The sequence below is a fragment of the Myotis daubentonii genome, chromosome 1 (assembly GCF_963259705.1).
Source record: "Myotis daubentonii chromosome 1, mMyoDau2.1, whole genome shotgun sequence".
NCBI lineage: Eukaryota > Metazoa > Chordata > Mammalia > Chiroptera > Vespertilionidae > Myotis > Myotis daubentonii.
This window is the reverse complement of record NC_081840.1, coordinates 207020952-207048601: the sequence shown is the minus strand read 5'-3', so window position 1 is coordinate 207048601 and position 27650 is coordinate 207020952. Positions and strand designations below refer to the sequence as shown.

General features: G+C 41.2%; 1 protein-coding gene across 8 annotated transcripts in view; it reads right to left on the bottom strand.

The window, feature by feature from the left end:
* Window positions 1-27650, bottom strand: part of ATP8A1 (ATPase phospholipid transporting 8A1) — a 214241-nt gene that overhangs the window by 159965 nt on the left and 26626 nt on the right. For 7 of the 8 annotated variants that reach the window (XR_009449605.1, XM_059672319.1, XM_059672285.1 and 4 more), the window contains exons 2-6: window positions 22901-23015; window positions 21673-21772; window positions 20634-20732; window positions 14611-14656; window positions 1500-1540 (exon numbers count right to left, since the gene is read on the bottom strand). Coding sequence is in view for 7 of the 8 variants with exons in the window: in XM_059672319.1 (XP_059528302.1) it covers window positions 1500-1540; window positions 14611-14656; window positions 20634-20732; window positions 21673-21772; window positions 22901-23015 (401 nt within the window). In the remaining variant the exon portion in view is untranslated. Of the gene's footprint in view, window positions 1-1499; window positions 1541-14610; window positions 14657-20633; window positions 20733-21672; window positions 21773-22900; window positions 23016-27650 lie in introns of those variants that run through there. The other variant, XM_059672298.1, reaches the window with a different exon arrangement.

Here is a 27650-nt window from a genome sequence, read left to right as displayed (position 1 = left end):
TCACATGCCATTGGAAATGAGAACTTTTTTCCCACTATATTTTCAATCTTGTTATTGTCAACAAAGGAATGCTGTTAGTTTTTGAAAACATATCGTGAATTCATCATTGAACCAACTTTTACTAATTCTAATTAATTAAGTATCTAATTCTAATTATTGAGTAACATCAGTTCATTTTGGCTAGATGACTTTTGGCAACACTCTAAGTTCTACCCCTGCTCTGCATCTCAAAGTGGGATGTCAAGTATGGCACAGATCTCCAAGAGAACTGGAAATGCTATCATTATGGGTAATTTTGGGCTGGTAATTTAATTTTTTCCTATAAAAAATTGAGAAAGTAAGAGTTTCAATAATCCAGGTAGATTAGCACACTCTTGAAATGATTATTAGGAAAATAGGATATTTTAACAGGTTAATGTTAAGACTGAAGTAGTAGACGGTTATCTCCTACTTGACAACTGTTTCTTTTCTGAATAAGCACTCTAGGTGAGAAGGGAAGAAACTGATCTATCAATTTGTTAGGACATGCATTTATGTTAACTACACTATATGAAGGAAATATATTTATAATAAAATTCAATTTATCATACTTGATAATATCCTATCTGTCTTCTCTCTAAACTGTTAAGATCCACAAATGCCAGACAAAAGCATAAAAGGCACTCTTTTGAAACAGTATTTTGAACTTTTGGTGGCTTTTTTTTATATTGCTTTTCTGAAAAAGAGTGACTATTGCAGAAATAAGAAAAGCACAATCAAGGTATTTTCCTCTTTGTTACTTTTATGTTTGACCAAAGCGAGAGTGGTAAGTTTCCAAATACCTAGCAAGGGAGAGGCCAATCCCTATTTTAGCCACAAATTTAGTAACAAAAATGCAATTAATTCAGAGGGAATCCTGTTCTGGGCAGAGATATGAGTTAACTGTGAACATCACAAGGTACAATCAGGGGCATGGCCTTTAGCCTACTGGGACACACTGACGTGCCAATACACTGGCTGTGGGTCACATCTCTGCTGCCCTGGCAATCTCAGAACCAAGTCCCCTTGAGAGAGTGGCCTCAACTCCAAAAGTCTCCTACCAAGTGCAAAGGCTATTCATCTGTGGGTGACTAGAGGTTAAATGTTCTTCTAGAACTAAGGGAGAACTAACAACAATTGCTTACCTTTTAAAATTGAGGTCTGAATAGCATATGAACACTTGGACAACACTTGCTAAATTATGTCTTAACTCACTAATGGCCATATTAGAGGTTGTGTGAGCAAATTAACCATAAAAGAAATAAAAAGGTCTAACTACTACTTTTCAAGAAAATAGTCTTTCTAGCACATGGCAGAAATATTAAATGAATGACTAACTGAAGACTCCATGTATGCTAACAACATCAATTATTACACAGCTTTCACATCAGTGGAATTCTTGAGATTTGTATATATTAGACATAAAAATTACATCTACTATTATGCATTTCTTCTGGAACAAAGTAAGAATCAATGCATACCTTTTCCCAGTGTACAATTTCCCAGGCACCATTTCTCAACACTGGAAAGAAAAAAAAAAGTCACATTTTAAAGAACAGTTTTACTACTAATCAAAACCTATTTCTGATGAAATGCCCGTTTTAAATAAATAGCTTCAAATAAATTAACCAGGAACCACTTTGACAGGTTTAAAATTATGACAGCAAGGAAATGCAAAATAATATAAAGAATTTGAAACAACCAATGTACATTTTAGAGCCCACAATAACCATTACTAACAGAGGGGAATATCACTGGTACTGCTGAGGGCTTTCTCCAGCATCTAGAGCAGTGGTTCTCAACCTTCTGGCCCTTCAAATACAGTTCCTCATGTTGTGACCCAACCATAAAATTATTTTCGTTGCTACTTCATAACTGTAATGTTGCTACTGTTATGAATCATAATGTAAATATCTGATATGCAGGATGGTCTTAGGCGACCCCTGTGAAAGGGTCGTTTGACTGCCAAAGGGGTCGCGACCCACAGGTTGAGAACCGCTGATCTAGAGAAATTACAGTGCTAGGTTGGAGGAAAAAGCCACAAAAATGACGTGGAAAAGTGCCTGACATGCTTAAAGCGTGTCAGAAGCCATTAACAGCAGATATATACCTACTTAATGGTCACCGCCCTATCACCGTGTTCATGGCTTCCTGCTGCTCTATACCCAACCTAGTTCCCTTCTTTAGGGTACCTGTCACCTGGCTCAAGTCTGTGAGATCTTTTGTTAATGGAGGTGTGACTGGTGATGAAATGTATGGATCTTCAGAGTTCTGTTCAGTGAGCCTTGAAAACTAAACACCTGTGAATCCACCACTCGGGACAAGAAACAGAACTCCAGAAAGATCCTGTGCCCCTGTACAAACCAGCCCTCCATCCCCAGAAGCAACTATGGTCACTGAAGATTAGCCTTGTATCTCATACACACTAAATCACACAATAAGTATGCATTTTTGTATCGAGCTTTCAATCAACATATCTAAGATTCTGTTTAAAAGATGTTTTTTTTCTCCCATTAAACTAACAGGGCACTGTGGTGGGTAGATTTCCAGACTCTGTATTTACTCCATTGATCAATTTGCATATCTTCACACCAATACACACCATCTTGATTACCGTAACTTATGGTAAGTCTTCAAAGAGGTAGTATAAGTCTTCCCACTTTGTTCTTTTTTTCAATATTGTTTTGGATATTTAAGTTCTTTGCATTTCCATATAAATTACAGAACCAAATAGTCAATTCTTAAAAAACACACAAAACCTCTCAGGATTTTGATTTGGGGCTCAAGTCTTTTAACTCAAGGATAAGCTGTATCTTTGATTTTATTTCCACCTTCATTAATTTCTCTCAAATAGGTTTTTGTAGTTTTCAGTGTAGGAGGGTCTTTCATTAGATTTATTTCCTGATATTTGGTAAGTTTTTTCTTATATTGTAAACGATATTTTTAATTCAATTTTTCAACTGGTCACTGGTAGTATATAGAAGTGCATTAAACTTTCGTACATTGACCTTGTCATCCCAAAACTTTGTTAAATTCACTTATTAGTTCTAGTGGGGTTTCTTTTTTATTGTTTTGTTGTTCTTTTTGTGGGAATACTTGCTAAGCAACTTAATTTCTGTTTAACAATGCTGTATTATGATTTTTGATAGTTTTATTATGCTCTTAATGCCTGTTCACTGTTCATCTCTTTATTCTTAAACTTTTTTTGCTACTATAGGGAAAAAAAATTGAAAATTGAGAATAATTTTTACTACTAAAAATGTCCTGTTGGTTTCATGACCTTAGCATTTCAAATTCTGCCAAAATGTTTTTTGATCTCCGCTATCACCAACACTAGCACCCCTATTTTAAGCAACCATCATCTCTCAACTGGAGGCCTGCATAAGCCACACCACTAGTTTCCTGCATTTATTCTTAATCTCTTTCCAATTTAGTTTCTCTTATAATGACTATATATAATGATTTTACATATAAATAATAATTATGTATTATGATGTATCCATATGTCCATGTATGTGTATCCATATGTCCTTACACACAAACATACATACAAAAGATTATTCACCTCTTGCTCAAAACTCTCAACTGGCTCCTGTTGGCTCTTACGATAAGTTCAAACATCAACAAGGCCTTAGATGAAGCAGGCCCTGCCTACTCTCCATCACCACCTCCTACCACGCCCTCTGCCCTCTCCCAAGCTCATGCTCTTTCCTGCTTAAAGTCCTTTGAACATGTTTCAATGACTGGAGCACTCTTCCTTTTCATCCTTACCTAGATAATGTCTACCTATTTTCCAGATTTCAGCTTTAACATCACTTTATCAGGGGAAAATTTTTGGACACCCACTTCTTCACCATTACCCCCAAGTATAAATGAACTCCCTGCACTTTTCCTTCAAAGCACTTACCAGTTTTACTATACATTTAGTTGAGAGAGCATGAATATAAAGACTGTCTCTTCTGTAAGGTCTGTGACCACGGGAACCTTCTCTATTCTGCTCTCTGCAGCATCCCCAGTGGTACCAAGATGCACAGTAAATACTTGCTGAATGACAAGCTGGATCCACTGATGTTCTTATGTGTTCAGGACCACATTAAGCCATCATAACAGTCACATGGATTTACTAAAGACACAACCCTGCTTCCTGCTAAATCTAAGATTAAAAACATTTACATGATGTTTTAAAAACCCAGCTAAATAGAAAAATCCTTTGGCAGTCCCTCAGAAAGTTAAGCACAGGGTTAACATATACTCCAGAAACTCAATTCCTAAGTATTTATCCAAGAGAACTGAAAACATGTGTTTGCACAAAAACTTGTACAGAAATATTTACTGTAGTGTTACTTATAAACCAAAAGGTGGAAACAACCCAACTAATGAACAAATAAACAAAATGTGGGATAGCTATACAATGGAATATTATTCAGCCATAAAAAGGAAAAAAAGTGCTGACACACACAACATGAATGAATTTTAAAGTTATACTAAGTGAAAGAAGCCAGACACAGAAAGGACACACCTGTATGATTCCATTTATAAAAAATGTCCAAAATGGACAAATCCCTAGAGACAGGATGGAGATTAGTGGCTGTCAGGGACTCATGGAAGGGGAATGGGGATTGACTGCTTACATGGATGGGGTTCCTTTTTGTTGTTGATGAAAATATTCTGGAATCAGATAGTGGTGATGGGTACATAAGCTTGTGAGTACACTAAAAACAACGGTATACTTGAAAATAATGAATCTTATGATATGTGATTACAATAAAAAGCAGCTACATAAAATGATGTCGATGAACTATTTAAACGTTTGCTTAAAATAGACTTGTCAGTTTTATAAGTTACTGAAATAATTCCAGTGTGAACATTTGGAAATGGTTACGTAACCATCAGATGCACTAGCATGAGTGTCCTCTGATGTCAGCTCAGGGCCACTCCTCCCTGCTCTGTAATCTAAACTGGCCCTCCCTGCAATACTGCCACTTGGCAGGTCACATCCCAAAATATCCCTGAACCACTCTCCTGGGCTCCATGAACAGACAGAAGTGTCACAACAGGCTTTCCCTACGCAGCAGACCACGCTCCACTAAGAAGGAGGGAAACCAGTGGCACTTTCACGGAACCACCGAAAACGATCCTCTAAACCTGCCTCACTTCCCCATCTTCCGAGGCTGCTCATTTTCTCTCAATCTTCCGTCATTTCTTTCTGCACATTCGAGCCTCTACCTCCTTCCCCTAACTACAGACACTTGCTACTCAGCATCTGGTGCAGGGACCTGCGGGCATCCGTATCTCCTGGAGGCTTCCTAGGCCTGAGGGCATATTTCTTCTCACCCCACCACCCATTTCTCTTGTTCTTGAAATACAAACCCCCGAACACAGAAATAAAGAGAGACGTGCATAGCTTGTTCAAACTTGAGGCTAATGCCATCCTAGGATGCAGAGAATAATACAGACCTGGCGAAGTTAAAAATCAGCTCACAACATATAACGGCTTTCTGTACAAATCCAGGCTTGAGTACTGGCCAAAGACAAAAGTCAATCACATAATTCATGGTTGTATTTACTCCGGAACTGGTGCCTAAACATCCAACTGTAGAACAATGAAAATAAACAGTGTCCCGCCTATTATGCTGGTGAACGGAAATAGCAGCCTGGTTATTTTTAATCACTGACCTCCTCTGGCCCAGCTCAACCCGGTTAAGAGGAAGTGTTACAGGACAGCGAGAAGGTAGGAAAATTTCAGGGCAGGAGAAATAGGGAAACTGAGACAAGAAAATTAAACAAGGCCTAGTGATTTGGATAGTTTGCAGCTGGCCTGTAAATAACAAGCCATTATCTTCCCCGACCAAGGACACATGAGAACACATGTCTCTCCAAAGGCAGCAGAGAGGAGGGAGGAAGGGGAAGGAAGAGTGCAGTCTTATCTCATCCCACATAAAAGCCAGCAGCCTCGGGGCTTGGCTGGTGCTTCTCACAATTCTGGGGGTGCCACAGCAAAGTTAAGGGGGGGCGGGGGGGCTTGAAAATTAATCTGTGCCAAGATATTTGGCAGAGGAATTTTAAAATCTATAGACAGAAAAGTATACATAAGGCAGAGAACCCCCTCACTCCACTCGCTCTTTGGATTAGGCAAGTGTGCCCGTCAGCGCATTATGCCAGATGATAGATTTGCTTGCCTTGCTGCTTTAATAAATTTGCATGTCTTACTTTCTTAATAAATTAGCTTTATTGTTTGGGGTGGGAGAAATAGAATAGTGGGGACTAGCTATTAGTTATAAGAAATATTAATCATGCTCTGTGAACTGAGATTGTTTTGTTCTGATTAAAGAAGGCACATCTGACCAGGCTGGGGACTGTACACTCCGAGACTTGGGAGTTAACCTTGAAATGTGGCCCATTCTCCTTATCCGAGAACTGCCTATCATCTTGGAAAGGTGAACATCCTTGTTGCCTGGGAGATGTAACTACCCAGAGCGCCCACTCTTTGCAACCCCCCACCCAAATTGCCTGTAATCTTTGTCCTTCTACCCAATATAAGCAGATGGCCTAAGTGGGGGAGGGGTGGTGGTGGAGGAGCAGATTTTTGTGGGAATGGTTCTCTCCCATGTTGCCAGCAATATTGGAAAACAAAATGCTCATATACAATTCAACCTTGTCTCTGCTTAATTGCTCAAGTAGTGACAGGAGCCCAACCCATTCACTGTCCAGTTTCATTATCACAACACGGTCATCTGGAGTCACTCATTTGAATTCATTCACACAAGCATGACAAGAATTGAAGTGGGGACAGCCCTCTCCCTCTGACTCAGGGGGCGTCCAATAACACCTCTCTGGTGTCTGTGAGAGGTGCCTGTAACAGAAGCAAGTAATGATGCAAGCGGGGTCCCTTGCTGAGCGTTTAGCTTATTAGGGCCAAAAGTATACTGACTTCATGCCTCCAGAGTTCAAGAAGGTGAAACCTGGAGGAGATGATTAGTGACACCTGGTGAAGGAGAGTGCGCGCAAGCTGTGCAAGATCAGAACGCCCTGTCTTAGGGGATTTTAACCGCACATTTTTAATGCAAACCTCCGCCACCTTCCCGCAGCCCCAGCCAAATGCACCTGCTATAGTTTCCACACATCTAATTAGTCTGGCAGTATGCAAAGTAGAGCTCAGACTCTAAACAAATACCTTAAATATAACCTGTTTTTACTTTAGCAGGATACTACTTAACAGCTTTGTCATCATGGGGTTCTTTTGAAATGAAAACATTCTGTTGGAGTTGGTTGGGAATTCCCTAATCAAAGGCTCTGCAGAAATTGGATGTCTCTCAGGACTCAGTCAAACACGCAAAAGTAGAGGTGCTCACTTAGAGTCTAAGACTGGCTTTGAGGCAATCAAAACGGTCTACCACCGGGGCCACTACTGAAGATCACTGGGACGCCACTCCTGGCCAATCAAGCCACTTTTAAAATATATTTTATTGATTTTTTACAGAGAGGAAGGGAGAGGGAGAGGGATAGAGAACTGGAAACATCAATGAGAGAGAAACATCGATTCAGCTGCCTCCTGCACACCTCTTACTGGGGATGTGCCCGCAACCAAGGTACATGCCCTTGACCGGAATCGAACCTGGGACCCTTCAGTCCGCAGGCCGACGCTCTATCCACTGAGACAAACCAGTTAGGGCTCAAGCCACTTCTTGAAGTGGGTTACAAGAGGCAAGATATCTTAAAGGACAATGGCACTACCAGTGTCACACAGGACAGAGAAAACACAGGAAAGGGAGTGTGGTTGAGTCCTCTCTGGGAGTAAGTCCTGAAGGGGAACTTGAGTGCATCAAGAAGAGGCAGCTGAGACCACAGTTTTGGGTAAAGACGGAAAACCAGCACGTCCATATTAAAGCATCAGCTCATGCGCCACGTAGACCCCTTACTTCCAAAGGCCATTTTAAGGCAAAGACCTCATTGAGGCACAACTGACATTGCACTCAAGTCTCCTGCATAAACTTGCCTGTAAAGGTCCAAGTGAACAAGGACCTGCTTGGAGTCGACAGACACAAAAGACAAAGGGAACGTCCCAAATTCCCTTCTCGTCCACATTCTACATATAGGTATTCAGTTAGTTGACACTACTTCTATCGATTCACTTACAAACCTTCTAACAGTGGTCCTCGCCAAGCGAGGCCGACACAAACTCTAGGGGTGAGTCCCAGCAAGTTGATGGAGAAGCGGTGAGCTGATGTGATCAGAGAGCAAAGGTGAGCAGTCCCCCTTTCTTAAGATGTTCTCTCTCCATCCTGCTCACAGCATCAAGAATCACTCACCCTTTCCTTTATTTCACTGAGAAATTTCTTGAAAGGAAAAACCTCCTTCCTCGGCCTCCCCAGTCACCCATTCCCCCATACCCCGCGTCGGGCTTCAGTTCTCATAGCAGCACATTGCTCTCCAGTTAAGAATTGGAATGCCAGCGATGAAATGTCACTTCTGAAATGCTGAATCTAGTGAGAGTTGTGGTCCTGGTCCTCTTTCAATTCAGCATTTGGCCGCATCCAACTGGATCTACCCACTGTGTATTTCCCTTTGGCTTCTCATCATCACTGTCCTAGTCCCCCCTCCCTAATTACATAGCTTCCACATTCTTCTTTCAAAAGTACAAGTGGGAACCTAGCCATTCCTTCAGTAGTTTTCTCCAAATTCTCCACCTGGTTTTCAAAAGCCTTCCCATCCCTGTCCATGACTCCTTGACACATATCCGAAGCTCTGGCCAAAACCGAATATTTGCTCTTCCTTAAATATTGCTCACACCTTCTCACTTCCTTCTGGATCACCCACTGCTACCACCCCGATAGCTTTGCTTACTGAAATCCCACTTGTCCTTCAAGAACCTCACAAATGATTTTTCTGAACCCCCACTTCTCTCACCTGGCCCTTATTCATTTCCCTATCTTGCATTCAATATGAGTGAGCATATTACTAGTATCTTCCCTACCAGATCACAATATCCCATAGGGCAAAAACCAAGACTGGTTTCTTTTTTTTTTTTTAATATATTTTATTGATTTTTTACAGAGAGGAAGGGAGAGGGATAGAGAGTTAGAAACATCGATGAGAGAGAAACATCGATCAGCTGCCTCCTGCACACTCCCCACTGGGGATGTGCCCACAACTAAGGTACATGCCCTTGACTGGAATCGAACCCAGGACCCTTGAGTCCGCAGGCTCTATCCACTGAGCCAAACCGGTCAGGCCAAGACTGGTTTCTGTCTGCATTTCCTGCACTGGGTCTCACACAAGGTAGTTGTTCAGTAAAGACTTAATGAAGTGAAATAACGAATGTCCTAACTTTGAATCACACATGTTTTTCTTCTCTCACTTTAACTATATCTTTAAATTTCCTCAATGGGTTTTGCTCCTCTGTGTGCAACTTTTATTTATAGGACAAATGAAAAACAATCTGGAGTTATGTTTTCCCCACAGATAAGTACCTCCTCTCTATCCACAGCTATTGTGGACAATATCTAACCAGTTCAATTGAAATAATCCTAAGATCTCTGTAATAATTTGAAAATATTAATCTTATAGGTGTCTGAAATTATTTAGGCCGTATATGTGCTCGGCTTTTAAGCCCAATTTTTAACATCATGGAAACAAATACTTTTTAAGAACTATTCACAATTAAGTTGATGTACATATGGCAGAGTGTTTGTTCAGGACCACTGGATAAATAGATGTGGAGATACCTCCAGGGAGGCAAAAAGGCACTCGCTTTTTCCAGAAGCCGGGAAGTGCTATTTTAAGGCCCTTCAAATAATACCCTGCTCCTTTGTACAACACTGAACTGAGCAGGAACCAGACAGATTCAGCCCTGTTTGTAGGTCATTTCAGGCTTACAACCTAAAACATATTCAACCCACACCAACCCAACACCTTTCTCACTAAGGACATTAAAGGTGAATTGGTTTCCAGTGGGAGATAAGCAACCATGTGCCCTGTGGGGAAGTAGCCTTATTAGTGGCCATCAGCCACCACCAACTTAATTCCACTTGTGAAAAGGCTGGAAAGAGGTGGAAAGGAGACCCATTATTTTTTGCTATGTGCCTAGCTGAAAAGAATTTCATGTTGTCTTTTCCCCAATTAAAATGAAACAGAAAAGTTGCTTTATTAAATAAAGACCTATTCTATTCTAATGCCTAACATCAAACTATAACAAGGTGTTAAATCTAATTGTAGGACGGATGGCCCTCATTAACCACAGCCTCTGAGCAGGTGGTCCATGTGCTGTCAGATCTCACAGCCATAGCTCTCACGCATTCTCACCTGTAGAATGCATGCACACTATCCTTCAGGGAGTATACCCAAACCTGGCATTTTACAGAAGCAAATCTATTCCATCAGGAGGCATTTTTAATTCTCCCAAATATCTCTCTTCCCCTGTACCTGAACCCCATCCTTTCCCAGGCTTCCTTACTGTCATTGTATGTGAAGCTGTCATTCCACCTGAAATACTGGCATGCTAGCCGGAGCAGCATTTCATAAAAAAAAAAACAGAAGCACGTTTTTAAAATTTAAAAAGAGAATGAGCTCAACCACAGTAAATTCATACGGGGAGTGGCTTCAATTTACATGTCACATGAATCATTAGGAATTTATTATTTACAAATTCCTGCAGAGCAAAATTTGGCAGAACAAACCAGTTTAGGGAAAACCATGAGAGACTGCCTCAGTGTGTGTTAGGCACACGGAAGAGGGTATGTCAGAGACTGTGAGTTCAAATATCGAGGGAAGAGGTCAGAGAAAATGAAGATGGGTTTAGATGCAAGGAGACCTGGGGCATTCTGAATATGGCAGTGCTCTGGTCTCTGGATAACAGAACGGATGAGTTGACACAGTAAGGTGTCCACAGGAGGTGAAGCAGGTGAAATGATGATGTAATGACTTCGACAGAGAGGGTGAGGAGGTGACTAGAACTTCTGCCACGCTAGTATTTTACCAGTGCCTGAGAAGTGGTGTTATGGAAACACATCATGCTCACACCTCAGATAATGAATTTTCAAGAAGGCTCCTCTCATGCCTAGTTTCTTCCTTCTCAAGCATCTGTCGGGAGAATGGTTCATTCACCGGTTCATTTGCTATGCAAACACATACACCACCTGCTAAGGACATGCCCCTTCGTGGTAAACACGAAGATGAGTAGGAAGGTAGACCTGCCTTTGCAGTGCTGCCACCTGGTACAGCTACAGCAGCACACAACCAAAGGACAGGAGCAAAGAAAGGTGGTCACAAATCATGGCGAGGAGTGGACCACACAACTCAAGACTCACTTATATTCCCCGGACTTCTGAGCATCAATGTTCTCTGCCCTCCCTCAACAGCTATGTCCTCAGAGAACAACATAACATTTTGAATTTTCTAGCTCAATGAACCAACTATAAAACTCCAGGAGAAGAAATGGCTTGTTTTTAAAAGCATTGATAATAGGCTAAAATGTAAAGTTTATAAAGTCCTGAGTTGAGTACAAACTATGCTCCCTGATTGAGTGCATTGATTGGTGAAAATGAGGCATCAGACATGTACTAGGCTACAGTTAAATGGTTAGTAATGTTGGAAATCACATTAGGAGTTTATATTTCTGAAGTTGTTAGGGAATGACAGAAAAAAGTCACTCTAGTGCCTCAATGCAAAATAAGGAGAGAAAATATTGATTTCTCTAAAAACAGAGAAGGATTACTATTGGAATCTGAAGGAAAGGTATCTTCTTACACATTACACAGTCTTGGTAAACATTTAGAAATTGAAATTTTAAGCTCAATACTTCAAATATTTGTCAAAAATTAATTATCTGTCAAAAATACTCCCTTCCCACTCCTACACCCACTACTGACTCAATTCGGCAAAGCAAATGCAATTTCATTCTGGTCTAATGACAACAGATGGCTTTCATATTAAGCAATTTGAGTTATGTGATAGCAAACAGTGTCCTCTACAAGCAATTCTCTTATCTCCTATCAACCTCAAAATAAAAAAGATAACCGGTACTTAAATTAGACAATGCAGGGAGAAAAACAGGAAAGATCTCTTAGAAAACAATGTCAAGTATCAAGTATCCCAGTGTCTTATATATGGGATTACCAAGTATTTCGCTAAAATGGTGTTTATAGCTGTTAAGCCCAAATATTTTATTTTTGATATGAGTTTTATATACACTTATGTTAGAAGCCTTCCTTCTCACTTACCTATTCCTTTTTTTTCCCTAAATCCTCACCCAAGGATATTTTTTTATTGATTTTAGAGAGATGAAGAGAGAGAGTGAGGGAGGGAAGGGAGAGAAAGAGGAAGAGGGAGAGGGAGAGGGAGAGAGAGAGAGAGAGAGAGAGAGAGAGAGAGAGAGAGAGAGAGAGAGAAACATTGATCAGTTGCCTCCCATATATGAACCTGAAATCTTTTAGGGTACAGGATGGCCCTCCAACAGACTGAGCTACCCGGCCAGGGCTCACTTGCTTACTCTTCGTTTTTAGCTATAGAAGCTGATCGTGTGAATCCAGGGTGATCTGATAAACCAAGAATGATAAACAAGAAAGAATATTTTCTCTGAAGAATAGAAAAAAGGGAGTATTTTTGGAAGTATGTAAGTACCTAGAAAATCATAGATCATTTCAGTTCAAGGTGTGGTGCCTAAAATAATCACACACATGACAGCTACTCTTTGGCTGTACAATGACTTCTTGGACCAATGCTTGGAAAGAAATAACTGCCCATCCTCAATGATTGGAACCCTCTGCTGCGAGATCCAGTGTATATTGAAAAAATAATTACATATTATTAGTTCAAAATCTGTTACTGAACATTCTGAGCAACATGGCAACAAATGCAAAAAGTGCATGCTGCCAAAAATACCAGTACCTGAAACAGTTGAGTTTTTCCCTTTCAATTCCGTTGCTTTCACTCTCCCCACCTCCCTGGAGTAACTTTATTCCCAGACTTCTAAAAGCCTCCTACCCCAATGTGTTCTGCTCCCCATCTTTCATCTGCATGTTCATCCTGTCGATTTTTTGTCTGTAGACCTTCAACAGCTAGTCAGTATGCATAAGGACATTTGGAATCCCCTGGCTTGGCATTCGAGGCCCTATCAAAATTGACCCTGATCTACATTTTCATCTTGTTAGCATCCCTTTGAGATGCCTCTCCTTCTTCACCTGATACTGTAATGATGGTTCAACAAAGCAATCCAACAGCCTCCTTCATCTCTGTTTAGGATAACCTCTCCTCCTGTTTTCCCACTCAACCCACTCGTAATGGTTTCCCCATGTCCTCTGCTCATCCAATGTTTCCCCAAAATTTAAGATGTAGCTCAAGTTACCCCATAATTTTCTCTCCTTTAATTATATAGCAGTTGATATAGAAACCATTATTTGACACAAAAATTTAGAGAGACATTGAGATCATATAATCCATCCAAGTCCTTCATTTTGCACACAAAATCATCTTTTACTAGTACTTTGTGCTTTTATATAATTCCCATCTTACATTTTTTTCTTATGTCCCATAGGAAATAACAGAACATAAATATTTTGTTAACCTGTTAGGTGACAAATAAATGTGACTTCATCAAATGTATCAAAAACCAGCAGATAATCCCTTTGGTGGAAGGTGGTAAGAAGACAAGCGGGGCATTTTGACGGGGTCCCATGAAAATCACAGCAATATAAAAATACTGTTTTTAATTATCAGCTCATTTTGGCAGACATGTCTCAACACATCAGGGGACTTCAGAGAGAGACAAGACTCTTGGATGGGACAAGCCCCCGGATGGAACTCTATGTCTGTTTTGCATGTTCCTGAGTATTTCTTAAAAATCTGACAACAGTTTATTTGCTTCTGTTGAAGGTCATTTTGCTTTGGACTGCATCAAAACGAGACCCACACAACAGAAGAGCCATGCCAAAACGTCATGCACTTCCAAGTAGCTGGCCTGGATTTAATAACTTTATTTCTGCAGCACATATTGTTTCCATGTATAGTATAATCAAAGTGCTCCCAATATGCCTTTTGCCCAAACAATATAAAATCTTCTATAATAATAAAAGCATAATATGCTAATTAGACAGGATGTCCTTCCGAATGACCTCCCGGACTAAGCCGCGGCAGGCGGGTGCCCAGGCAGAGGCGGCTGCCGCAGCAGGGGCCATGCCCCTTGCACGAATTTTGTGCACTGGGCATCTAGTTTCTAAATAATTATAGAATAATTGTTTTATATAATAATATATTTTCTAGAAGAATATCTATAAGTAAAAAACAAAATAAAAACATTTTGCAGCATTTAATACTGTCAAAACCATTGCAGATTTTATGGACAGTGCTTTCAAGCACATTGCTATGAGGTAATTAAACATATTAAAGATGTTACTTTTCAAAAGTATTACCACTGTAAGTCATCTATTGCGAATTTAAGTGTCATGCTAATAAATGCTACACAGCAAGAATCTACCCTGGAACAAAAACGTAAGAGATATACAGTGTTTTCAACTGAGTTACATTTAACTGAAGTGATTATTTATATTAGTATGAGTGTATTTGACAGATATAAGAAATAAATTGTAAAATTCCTACCTTGTGTCTGTTTCTTGTTCACAGCATTATCAGCTTTATGTCGTTTCTAAAGTTTAAAAGCAAAAATAAAAACTGTGAGAAAAATGAGCAAGATAAATAAAACAAAATAGCACCTACAACAAGAGATTTCTTGTCATAAATATGCTGCGGCTGTGATGATGGGAAGAACCAGAGGGTAATCAGGAATTTTAAAACTGAAAGCAATCCACAGTCCTTTCCCAGGTGTACAGGTGTATGGTCCTCGGAAGATCTGACATTAGCATGCAGGTAAGATTCAAATGTTAACGTACTAGCAGAGTTGGCCCTGAAAGGCTGACTTAGTCATTTGCTTCAATAACTCACTTACAAAAGATTGCCCAAGAGAATGATCTATAATAACTACCATTGAATAACGGTACTGAAATATTTTCAACTTATAAAATCCATTATCTAATTAAGCTGATACCTCCTCTATAATTTAATGATGGGCTGATGTCTGTCAGTGACTACAAAACAAGTGCATCTTCCACTGGCACAAAGCCTCTTCCATCTACTGCTCCCCAAGAGCCATTTCCCCCCAAATCGCAAGACACTGCATGCATGATCCTGTTCTCCTTCCTCCCAAAAGCATTAGGACAAAAAATAAACAAACAGGTGAGTTAGTCTATGTCTAGGTGGGTGAGTTTGAAGAGTTAGACCAATGTTTTATAGCAGTAAGGAAAAGAAACGGTAGGTCAGAGGAAGGTGAGAATTTGAATGACCAGCGGAAACGAGAGGTTTCCCATGGCTTCTGTCTAAACGTATAGCATTGCGTGTAACACATCAGCTTCTGTTGATGCTGGAAAAAAGTGTCGAGTGTAACTGACTCTGTGTTCAAAGGTTCTATCATATAAAACCCATGTTCAGATTTAGCTGCATATACCTGACTACAAAGTAGGATGGAACAAATGCAAGACAAATAAATTCCTAAGCTTTCCATTGAGAAGAAAGATGGTTTTTAGGGGCACAGGGCATGTATGAAAACACTTTCCAAGAGAAAAGTCTGGAGACACAGCAACCCTCAGGAGGACTAGCATAATAGCTGGCAGTGAGAACTTGCTTCATCCCAATAACCAGCCAGTGAACGGCTCAAAATGCAAGTGCGCATTCAGAACACTTCCATGGAAGGCTTGTTGAAAATTCTTGCCACATCCACATGCAGGAACAATTCTTTCTCAGAATAAAACTATCATAAATAAGATTGTAATAATGTACACTTTTAATAGGCAAGTTATTGCTTCCAAAAGCAAGCACACCACTTGCCAGCAAATATTCCTAACTGAATTTTTTAAAGTTCTGTTAAGTTTGTAGCTTCAGTAGCGCATATCATCAGAGCATGCTTACTCATTTTTGTTTGTTAATAAAGATTTTAAGAAAATGAACAGTAACCCAAAATAAATTTTAGACTGAAATAATGATCCAAGGTAAAAGTAGATGTTTAGAGCAAGTGCAAATATTTCCAAAACAATGCGTGCCTCTAATATATAATAGTTAGACTTTCAACTGAAGGAGACAAATAAAAGCTAATTAACAGAACATTCCACTTCTACAGGAAATTTGATCTCAGTGAAACCTAACGAGTTCCTGAACATTATTTTCCATCCACAGAGAATTCCTGTACAGAGCATCCCTTTCCTCAACCTTCCCACCACAGAATAAATTAGGCTACTTGTCAGGACCTAATTGTGCTGAATATACTTAAGGACCCACCCAGACAGGCAGATTCTAATCTGATGACTACAAAAAGAAAGCATCTTTGTATCTTAAAGAGATCATTATTCTAAAAGAAATAGTTTAGAAAAATTAATACAGTTATTCTCTGAATTCAAATACCCCCACTGTCTTGTAATCAGAATTCATTAAAACCAGTGAGACCTAGTGAATTATTTAATATTTTCAATATTTGGTTGACAGCACACCAATAAACTGGACTGTGTAAATAGTTCCATGAACTTCAGGACACTTAAGGATGCAATATTGGTTAATCCTACTTCTGGGAATTCTTCCAACCTAGACATTTCTTGTTACATCATCATCCAGGTCTTCTACCTGCACCTTGGCCCCTTCTTTTGTCTCCTTGCGTGTAATTCAGGGGTGGAATTCCTTAAGGCTCACTCCCTTGCCCTCTTTCCTTCTCACTCTACACTCTCTTAGTTCATTCATACCTGCAATTCCAATGATAACCAATACGTAAATATATATATATATATATATACCAGCCAAAACTCTCATCTGAGTTCTAGACAGTTACATCCAGCTGCCTCCTTGACATCTCCCTCCAGCAGTCTCGTTAAACCATTCTTACAGACCATTTTTAGTTCATTTCTTAATACTTACTAGAAAGCTACTTCAAATGATACTATTACTATCCCATGATACTAATATAACATCCTTCAGAAACTGCCCAATTGGCTGTGTTCTAATAGGCGTTTAGTTAAAACAACAACAACAAAAAAAAACTTCTTGGATACCATTCTATTTACCATGTATTTTCATAAAGGGGGTACTAAAAACATAGCTAGAAAGCTTCTAGCTTTGATAAAGAAAAGAAAAGGTAAAGGTAGAAGTGGCAGTTTAGAGCAATGATTGTAAGGCAGGAGTCTGGAGCCTTATTTGAATTCTCACAGCCCCACATAAAGAGCTGTATGAGCTTGGGCAAGTTACCTTACTACTCTGTGCCTCCTCACCCTCCTCTGTAAAATAGGGATAATACCATTTATCCTTGAAAGGGTTAATATAAGATTTAATAAATGTAAAGGACACAAAGCATTAACATGGAACCCAGAAGTTCACTGTTATTAATATTACTAGAGGCCCGGTGTACAAAAATTCGTGCACTGGGGGTGGGGGGGAAGGGTCCCTCAGCCCGACCTGCCCCCTCTCACAGTCCAGGAGCCCTCAAGGGATGTCCTACTGACGGCTTAGGCCCTCTGTGGGAGGCAACCAGCTGATCAGGGGAAGGCGATGCCCCCATCACGCCTCTGCTGCTGCCACTGCTGGCTGCCGTGGCTGCGTGAGCCTCAGTCCTTGCAGCCACAGTGGTTTGCTTGAGCCTTGGCTCGGCACTCGTTGCCTGAGCCTCGGGCCCTCATAGTGGCAGCTGCCACCTGTGGCTTGCCTGAGCCTCGGGCCGGCCCTGAAAGTGGCAGCCACCACCCATGGCTTGCCTGAGCCTTGGGCCCTGGCAGCGACCGCTGCCATCTGCAACTTGCATGAGCCTTGGGCAGCTGCTGTGGCTTTGTCCGGAAGATATCCACCCCTTTTATTAGTATAGATTTTCCTATATAATAAAGAGGTAATATGCAAATTAACCCTCACACCCTCATAAGATGGTTGCCTACCACCAGGCCAGCAGGAGGGCCGTGAGGGGCTACCAGGCTGGCAGGGGAGGAAGTTGGGGGTGACCAGGCCGATGGGGGGGGGGGGCAGTTAGGTGTGACCAGGCCGGTGGGAGGATAGGGGAGACCAGGCTGGCAGGGGGGGCAGTTAGGGGTGATCAGGCTGGCAGGGGATGGGGAGGCAGTTAGGGGCAACCAGGCAGGCAGGCAGGTGAGCAATTAGGAGCCAGAGGTCCAGGATTGTGAGAGGGATGTCTGACTGCTGGTTTAGGCCTGTTTAAACCGGCAGTTGGACATCCCCCGAGGGTTCCCGGATTGGAGAGGGTGCAGGCTTGGCTGAGGGGACCACCCCCCCCAACCACCCTGCACGACTTTCATGCACCAGGCCTCTAGTTAGTATCCATTATTGGTGACTTGCCACAAAAATAAAGAAGAGCAATGGATGGGATAGAAATTCCATCAATTTCTTGGACAAGATACCTGGCCTCTCCAAGCCTCAGTTTCCTTACCTTTAAAATGGGGTTGATATCAACTTTCAAAAGTTTTTGAAGGAATTAAATGAGAAAAACTTTTGCAAAAACAAAAGCAACAATACCTAGTAAGTAACAGATGCTCAATTAAAACCTAGGTTAAACAAAGAAAGAAAAGGGAATACAAAAGGCAAAAAGACAAAACTGTAGTAAAGACCAATCTTGATAGCGTGCCAAATCCAACCTTTATTTGAAAGGTGGTAAGTCTGTGTGGAACAATACGCATAGAAGAGGGCCCCTGTACTTTTCAGCTAGTGGTCCCCACCAAGTATGTCATTGGCAATCAATGCCGGGAGCCGGTCCATCCTTGCTGTTTCAAGGGACCTGGCATATATAGCATACGGTTCTTAATATGTTTGCTCACCTTCTTGGCGCTGTGTTTTAACCAAGGTCACCTCTCCGAGAAAGGTTGAATCCCCAGGTAGGGATTTTCCCCTAAAGTTAGGGAGGGGATGAAACTCCTTAACTAAGTGCCAGGCGGGTAGTTAATCAATTTAACTACAAACAATCATGCTTAAGCTACATAATCTTTACTCCCTGGAATGGAGATAAGAAACGCCCTAACCTTTGTAATAGAAATTGACAGGATTAGAATCAACTGGTATAAATACAGATGCAACAAGACAACAACGAACAGAACTCAAGACACAGAACTAAGAAGAGAGAACCTACATAGAACCTACAGACAGAAGAACTTCGCTGGAGAGAACATGGCAAAAGATCCTGGACTGAACCTGACTATAGAACATGGCAAGAGAACCTGACTAGAACCTGGTGACTGAACCTGGCTGGAGAACCTGGACAGAACCTGGCTGGAGATCCTAACCAGAACTTCGCTGGAGATCCAGACCAGAACTTCGCTGGAGATCCAGACCAGAACTTGGCTGGAGATCCTGGCTAGGCTGCTGATCAGCTGAACGCTGTCTCCGTGTCATTCCTTCTTCGCCGACTCCGTCCACACCTTTGGGGACCCCTGGACCTGCTGGGGTTGGACCCCGGCAAATCAAGAGAACTATAGTGTTTTACACACACCACTTCTGTTTGTACTCTTACACACTTAGATGCTTTTGACACTAATGAACTAAGCCAGGGGTGGTGTGGCCCTGCAGAGGTATTAAGGGTGCATTAATTACATGTTTGACCATATATAGCAGGCTAATTTTTAAGTTGATAATTCTGTATGGCCTGCGAATGATGTTATAAATATCCAAATGGCCGTTGGCAGAAAAAAGGTTCCCCACCCCTGGTAATCAGTTGGCTGACCCATGTCTAAGGGTCTAGTGATGCTATGGCTCATGTGTTCTCAGTGAGATCCCAATTGGATCCCCCGCAGCTATAATATTAATGAATGTTTGTGTAACTTTAAACTGGAGCTTTCTAAAGAATGCCTTGGCCCTTCCTCTCCTTACCATCTGACTTGCCTGAGGCTTGACAGAAGGTCCTTTGAGACAGGCAAATTATTTAAAGGGCATAGAAAAAAATGTTGACTTCCTCAACTAAGGTAGGCAAACAACAGATGAAATAGGAGAAAAAGAAAAGCCTGAATTTATTTTGGGGAATGTATTTTATAAAAGGGAAACTGACTTCCTCTTTTCTCGGCTACTACGGAAAAATAAAAATAGCACATTTGCTGTTGCTTTCTTCTAATAAAAAAAGATAAAAGAAAAGGGAACTTAGAACTACTAAAATAAGAAAGGAATCATAGGTATTTAATGAGGTGAAAACTAGAGTATATAAATTTAAAAATAAAAAATACCAAGAAACCCTTTACTACATTTAGATAGTTTGGAGGTTCTGTTTAACTTGAAACAAAGTTCAAATTGAAAACTGAACATAATTAATAAAAATGTTCAAATATATTTTTTCTAAGTCAATTATTTCATTCAAATTAATTTCTTTCATTAATAAACTACACACATAAGGAAACACTATAGCAAGCATTTTGAAATGTTAATAATATAAAAATCAATAGAAATTAACTGCAGAGGTGGGAGGATATTCTACACACTTCTAAGTTAAATGGGCATTTAAGCAGCCTGTGTCAAGAACGAAATAACTGAAAGAAGGAATAATATTTTAAAATAGTTATATAAAACTAAAGAGTCACATTTACTTATGAAAAAAATCAAGTACTTACAATATCTTCTATGATTTCTTTGACAGCTGCCACAGCTAAAATAAATAAGAGAGGAACCAGTGTTGTATAGCGGCCTGTTGGTGATACATCAGGTATTTGCTATTTGAAGGAAAAGAAAAAGAGAGAAATCCAGTGAGAACTAGCAAGTTGATAATACATTTAAAAATGGTAACATCTTGGTGCCTCTTAAAATATGCTTCCTTGATTTTACTATCTTAGCAGACTGACCCTGGGAAGATGATTTGGTCAAGTCTAAGAAGGAGCTGGAAGAGGGAGAGCATGTTAACTCGCTTCCTGGCAAGCAGCTGTGTGTAAGACTAACACCTACAAAGGGGGCTTGGTTACATACATTACAGTATATCCATATACTAATATATCATATGACCATTAAAATATAATATTTTAGCTACACAATGAATCTCGTGGGAAAATACTGATAAAGCAGATTATGAAATGTATGTACTCTGTGGTCCCCTTTGAACACTAAATTAATATACAAGAAAAACAAAAAGACCAGAAGAATATACAACCAGATTTCAAGAGCGTAGTTGCCTCTCAGTGGTAGAATGAGTTATAAATTTTGTCTTTAGGCATTGATATGTTTCCTAATTCTTTCTACAATGGGTGTATGCTATTTTTTAATAATATAAAACTTTTTCCCCCTGATTACAACTACTAACACAACTACAAAGAGAAACAAGATTTAAAGTGAGAATTCTTGTCTTCTAAGGTTCAGAATTGACAGTTACATTGCTACTAAAATAAACTGATGTTTTAAGAAATTACCCCATCCCCCTTAGAACCCAAACGGATAGTCCTCGCCACATCGAATTTACAGAATGTTTAAAAATAAGCTGATAAAAATGAATGGAAAGACTAAAAGAGGTAGTGAAATTCTAACACGGCTGTAGCAGAAGCTGGAAATGTCCACCCAAACCAGCTGATATCTGTGTCCAGATAAGCTTCGGAAGATTGGTCACAGGCTTTTATTAAATCCGAACATCTGCTGTCGAACTAAGGTTTTACAACAGGGCTTTACCTGAAGCAGTGCAATAAAGAGAAAGAATGAATTGGCGGCTCTTCTGAACTGAGAGTAGAGAAATCGTGGAAGGAATGTGATGATGTTGTATTTCGCAGTGCTAGAAAACAAAATGGAAAGTAGCATAAAACTTAATTGCTCCACAATTAGCTCCAACGTTTACAAAATTCTAGTATCAACATCTGCAAAAGTAGATGAGGAGCCTCTGTCCTCTGCTTCAAGTTGGGAGACTATTGCAAATGGTCATTAACCTGAATGAAAAGGAGTGAAAGGAGCTGCATAAATGAACAGTAAGACTTTCACTTTCTGCCTAACATCTTTCTTTCTCCTTGGTCAGCCATCCTGTTTAACATCACCAGGGGTAGCTTACAAAGAAGGGCAACTTCACTTAAGAAAATGTATAATACGTTCATTGAAAATAAAATCTTGCAAAAAAACAACAAAGTCAGCAGTTTGAGCAGCAGGACCAGGGAGACGTTAAGTAGAGATGCCATCCCTGGATAATGTCAGAGAAATGGGGAGTTTCCTGGATTTGAATTTTCTTCACGGACCCTCTACGACTTTGGCTAGGACTCCACACTGAACACTTGAGATATAGCCAGTCAGTCAGTCACAGTTTAGGTGTTAGAAACATCCAATCTTCCTCTTGTTAATAACAGAGAGGAGATTAAAGGGATACACGCCACACTCCCCTAACTGTGAAAAGTTCCTCTTGCTTGAATTTTAAGTTGTAAATGTTCACTTTAAATGGGCATGTCTCCAGTTTAGGAATGTTGCCAATGGAGAAACACTGGGCTAACATTGGGGGTGCTCACTTGGTTCCAGGGGACACTAAGTAAATTGGGCTTATAACAGAGATACTTTTATATTATTGTTGTAATGAATATAAAACAATGGAGTAATTCTCACAGCCCTCCATTCCTCACCACCATACTAAATTTTGCAACTATTTAACCAAAAGGAGTTATCTGTGAAGAATGGCAAAGGACCTCTTCTAAAATGTGAAAACCCAAACAATAATCTATTAACAGGTTTAACACAAAGGGATTACCCATGAGCAGCTGCTTATCCTTTCTGCTCCTTCCTCATTGGCTAGAAGATGGAGAAAACTCTCAATATGAACTGATGTAACCACAAGCTCTTTGCAATCCTTTTCGTTTTGGCTGGGAGAGGGCCCATAGGACTTGGCCTGCTGGCTGGTCCCAGATCATTCTTTAGCAGGTCCTACCTGACGTGGTTGTTGCAGAACTTGGTCAGCTGGGGCTGGTTGATGAATATAGTCCGTATTTCTTCCTGGTCTGCCAGGGAAGTCTTCTCTGAAACATCATCGGTCTTCTCATAACCTTAAAGAGAGAGAGAGAATCTTCTTACTCGATAAGAATTGTTTTATTTTATTGTCTAGACCAGTGATGGCGAACCGATGACACACGTGTCAGAGGTGACACGCGAACTCATTTTTTTGGTTGATTTTTCTTTGTTAAATGGCATTTAAATATATAAATAAATATCAAAAATATAAATCTTTGTTTTACTATGGTTGCAAATATCAAAAAATTTCTATATGTGATATGGCACCAGAGTTAAGTTAGGGTTTTTCAAAATGCTGACACGCCGAGCTCAAAAGGTTCGCCATCACTGGTCTAGACCAAAGCCACATTTCATAACTATTCCAGAATCTAAAATCTGTTATAAGCTACATGCATCTCCTTATTGGTCTTGTTTCTTTCATGATAAAAAGAAAAAAGCCCCACATTTAATATTTCTACTAAATTTTAAAGGCAGCATTTAATAGTATGTAAAAACTGACCCATTTCAAAAACAGTGACCGATTTCCAATTTTTGTTCATCTTTCCCCCATATATGTTCAACTTACTTTATTTCCTCCCAATACATAAGAATGTGTCCAAAAGTAAAAAAAAAAATTAAAATTGGTTTACATTATAGTTTTAAACAAGAACTGACAAGACAGAGGTAATTTAAAATATATTTTAAAAATGTAAGCATACATATTGAATGCTTTTATTTCTTCTTTCCTTTTTGGATGAAGACAGAAAAAAGATGAACAATGAGGCTTAAATAGGAAACCACCACAATTACTTAACTCACTATGAGCATCTTACTCTTTTCACTAATTAGAATTTAAGTTCACAAACAAATTTAAAATGCTTTGAGATCAAGTCATCTCACAATCATTGTAACAATTCAACAGATTCAGACAATTTCAACTAGGAAACAGCTTATTGCAAAGTTGACGGTGGTTTTTAAAAAAATACATGTAAGTTCTAGAAGAATAAAACAATTTAAACTGCTTACTTTACCCTATCGAGAATTCAACGAGGCTGGATTAAATCATTCCCTCCCCCTTTGCTAGAAAGGCTCACACCAACAGTACTCTACCTCAAGTACCCACTTTCCTTCTCTTTTCTGCCAAGCCAATGCCAACTCCTCCCTTAAGAGCTGCAACTTGGGGTCTCTCACTAAAGTCAGTGAACCTTCTCTGTGTTCCCACAGTCCTCCATGCTCCCCTCTCCCCAGCAAAACACTTACCAGAACGTTTCCTTACTGCCTGCTTGTGAGTCAGTCTCCCCCTACCAGAAAGGGAACTCCCTGGGGCTACAGTTGGCATGTTACTCATCTTCCTAACATGGCACAGGCAGCAGGTACTTGGTAAACGTTTGCCGAATAAACAAACACCACATGACAAAGGAGTGGTTATTTGGCCATTTTTTTCTGGGGCAAGTGAATGCTTCTCCACCCAATGATAAGGACACCAAGGCAGCCAAGAGCTGGTAATCATCTGTGCTCGAAGGAAAGCTGGCCTGTGGGGTTTTGTTGCTACATGAACCGGGAAAATCACTCAGGCTTTCTACAAAGGGAGGAACATGAGCATGGAGACCAAGGGGGCAGGGAGGAGCGTAGAGTGTGCAGGGGAGTGGGAATCTACACTAATAAAAGGCAAACATGCAAACTGACCATACCTCCGCTATGCCTTAAGCCACGCCCACCAGCCAATCAGAGCGACTATATGCAAATTAACCCAACCAAGATAGCAGCTGGCAGCCACAGAGCTGGAGCAAGCAGGAGTGGGTTCCTCCATCGAGGAAGCCAAGCTTGCCTCCCTCCTGACCTGGCTGAATCTGAGCTCCTCTCAAGACTATGAAGTGTCAATTATAGAAGGTAAATAAATCCCAGAATAAAAAAAAAAAGAAAAAGAGCAGAAGCTGGGAGCTTCCGTTGCCGGCGGGCTTGGCCAGCCTGAAAACGGCCCTCAGCCCCTCACCCAGACTGGCCAGGCACCCCAGTGGGGACCCCCCCACCCTAAAGGGGGTGTGGCCAGCCTGAAAACAGCCATCATCCCCTCACCCAGGCTGGCCAAACCTCCATGGGGTGAGGGTCCCCACTGGGGGGGGGGCTTGAACAGCCTGCAAACAGCCATCAGCCCCTCACCCAGGCTGGCCAGGAACCCCAGTGGGGACCCTCACCCTGAGGGGGGTGTGACCAGCCTGCAAACACCCAACAGCCCCTCACCCAGGCTGGCTAGGCACCCCAGCGGGGCCCCCACCCTGATCCAGGACACCCTTCAGGGCAAACCAGCCGGCCCCCACCCATGCACCAGGTCTATCCTGTATAATCCTACATAATAAAAAGGTAATAGGCAAACTGATCCTAACAGCAGAACGACCGGGAATGACTGGTCACTATGACACACACTGACCACCAGGGGGCAGACACTCAAGGCAGGAGCTGCCCCTGGTGGTCAGTGCGTTCCCACAGGGGGAGCTCTGCTCAGCCACAAGCCAGGCTGACAGCTGCCAGTACAGCAGTGGTGGTGGGAGCCTCTCCTGCCTCCTCAGCAGAGTTAAGGATGTCCGACTGCAGCTTAGGCGTGCTCCACACTGGCAAGTAGACATCCCCCGAGGGATCCCGGGCTGCCAGAGGGATGTCTGATTGCCAGTTTAGGCCCAATCTCCTAAGGAGCGGGCCTAAGCCAGCAGGTGGTCATCCCCCGAGGGGTCCCAGACTGTGAGAGGGCACAGGCCAGGCTGAGGGACCCCATCCCCCGAGTGCAGAAATTTTTGTGCACCGGGCCTCTAGTAGGACATAAAGATGAAGCACAGACAAAGGCCAGGTAGAGACAGGTGAGATACGGCACTAAAAAAGCACCCAGGCTGGGTCTGAGGGCACCTGTCATGCTTGTGAAGAAGTCTGATGGCATCCTCCGGTTGGCAGCCAGCTTTCCAGGTAGACAGGCAGGGAGTGAGAGTCACGGTTTATACTCGGCACTCGGATGTCACACGGCTCCACGTAAGTACTGTGACCCTCATTTTACAGTTAGACACATCAGCAGCTTGGCCCATGGTCAGTCACATGGTTCCTAATTTTCTTTCACTACATCATGTGTTAGATACACTAGCTTTCCCTCCTAGTTTCATAGAATCCAAATTTCACATATGTATTAATACAGACCAAATGTCTGTGCCACTCCAACATTCATCTCTCAAAGGGGTGGTATTTGGAGGTGGGCCTTTGGGAGGTGATTAGGACACGAGGGTTGAGCCCTTGTGAATGGGATTAGTGCCCTTGGAAAAGAGACCCCAGAGAGATCGCTCATCTCGTCCATCATACGAGGACACAGCGAGAAGACAGCCATCTCTGAACCAGGAAGTGGGTCCTCACTAGACACTCAATCTGCTGGCGCTTTGATCTTGAGCTTCCCAGCCACAAAACTATGAGGTTTTGTTACAGCAGCCCAAACAGACTAAGACATGGGTTATCCAACAGAGGCACATCAACCTTCAACATTCTTAAAGATGTTCCTAATGACAGCGCCAAAGGCACAGTGGACTGTTCATGGCACCGCACCTGGACAGAGCCTCAGAAACACCAGGTCTCTGCTCTGCTCTGAACTGATACCCTCAGGCTGTACTTTATGTAACTCGACTGTTGGGGGCCTGGGTCCTTGGATGTTCTTAGCTAAGGAGTTAGGCGTCACTCCTCCCCTGATATATCCATTTATATTGGGATCTCAAAGGCTGCTAGGGGGAGTTGGAGATCACATCTCCTCACCTATTAATTTGTATTCAAGAATTTATATGAAGCAAAGGACAAAGGAATTAGAATCAACCCCTTCCCCAACATGAAAGCTAGAGTAATTAAAACAATTTTGATGGACTAGTATGTCCCCAACCAAGGTCTGATAATAAGGGACCTTTAAGAAAAAAACTCACCAAAATGAGGGGTAAAGTCTACACTGGTGACCTGTTCTCAATGAAACAAGAACATAGAATATGTATAATAAAGACAGTCTATGCCAGCAGTTCTCAACCTGTGGGTCGCGACCCCTTTGGGGGTCCAACGACCCTTTCACAGGGGTCGCCTAAGACCATCGGAAAACACATATATAATTACATATTGTTTTGTGATTAATCACTATGCTTTAATTATGTTCAATTTGTAACAATGAAATTGGGGTCACCACAACATGAGGAACTATATTAAAGGGTCGCGACATTAGGAAGGTTGAGAACCACTGATCTAGAGGGTATTATGCTAAGTGAAATAAGTCAGACAGGGAAAGACAAATACCACATGATTTCACTTACATGTGAAATCTAAAAAGCAAAATAAGCAAACAGATAAAATAGACACAGGTTCATTACCAGAGGCAAGGGGCAGGGGGACAGGGGATGTAGAAGTGAATAAGGGAGGGATAAATGGTGATGGAAGGAGGTTTGATCTGGGGTGGTGAACACACAATACAACATACAGATGATGTATTATAGAATTGTACACCTGAAACCTATATAATTTTATTAACCAATGTCACCATAATAAATTCAATAAAAACTTTTTTTTAAAAAGTTAAGACTCACAGATACAGTAAATAGTCTGATGATTGCCAGAGGGAAGGTGGGTTAGGGGTGCTAGGTGAAAAAGGTGAAGGGATTAAGTAGTACAAATTGGTAGTTATAAAATAG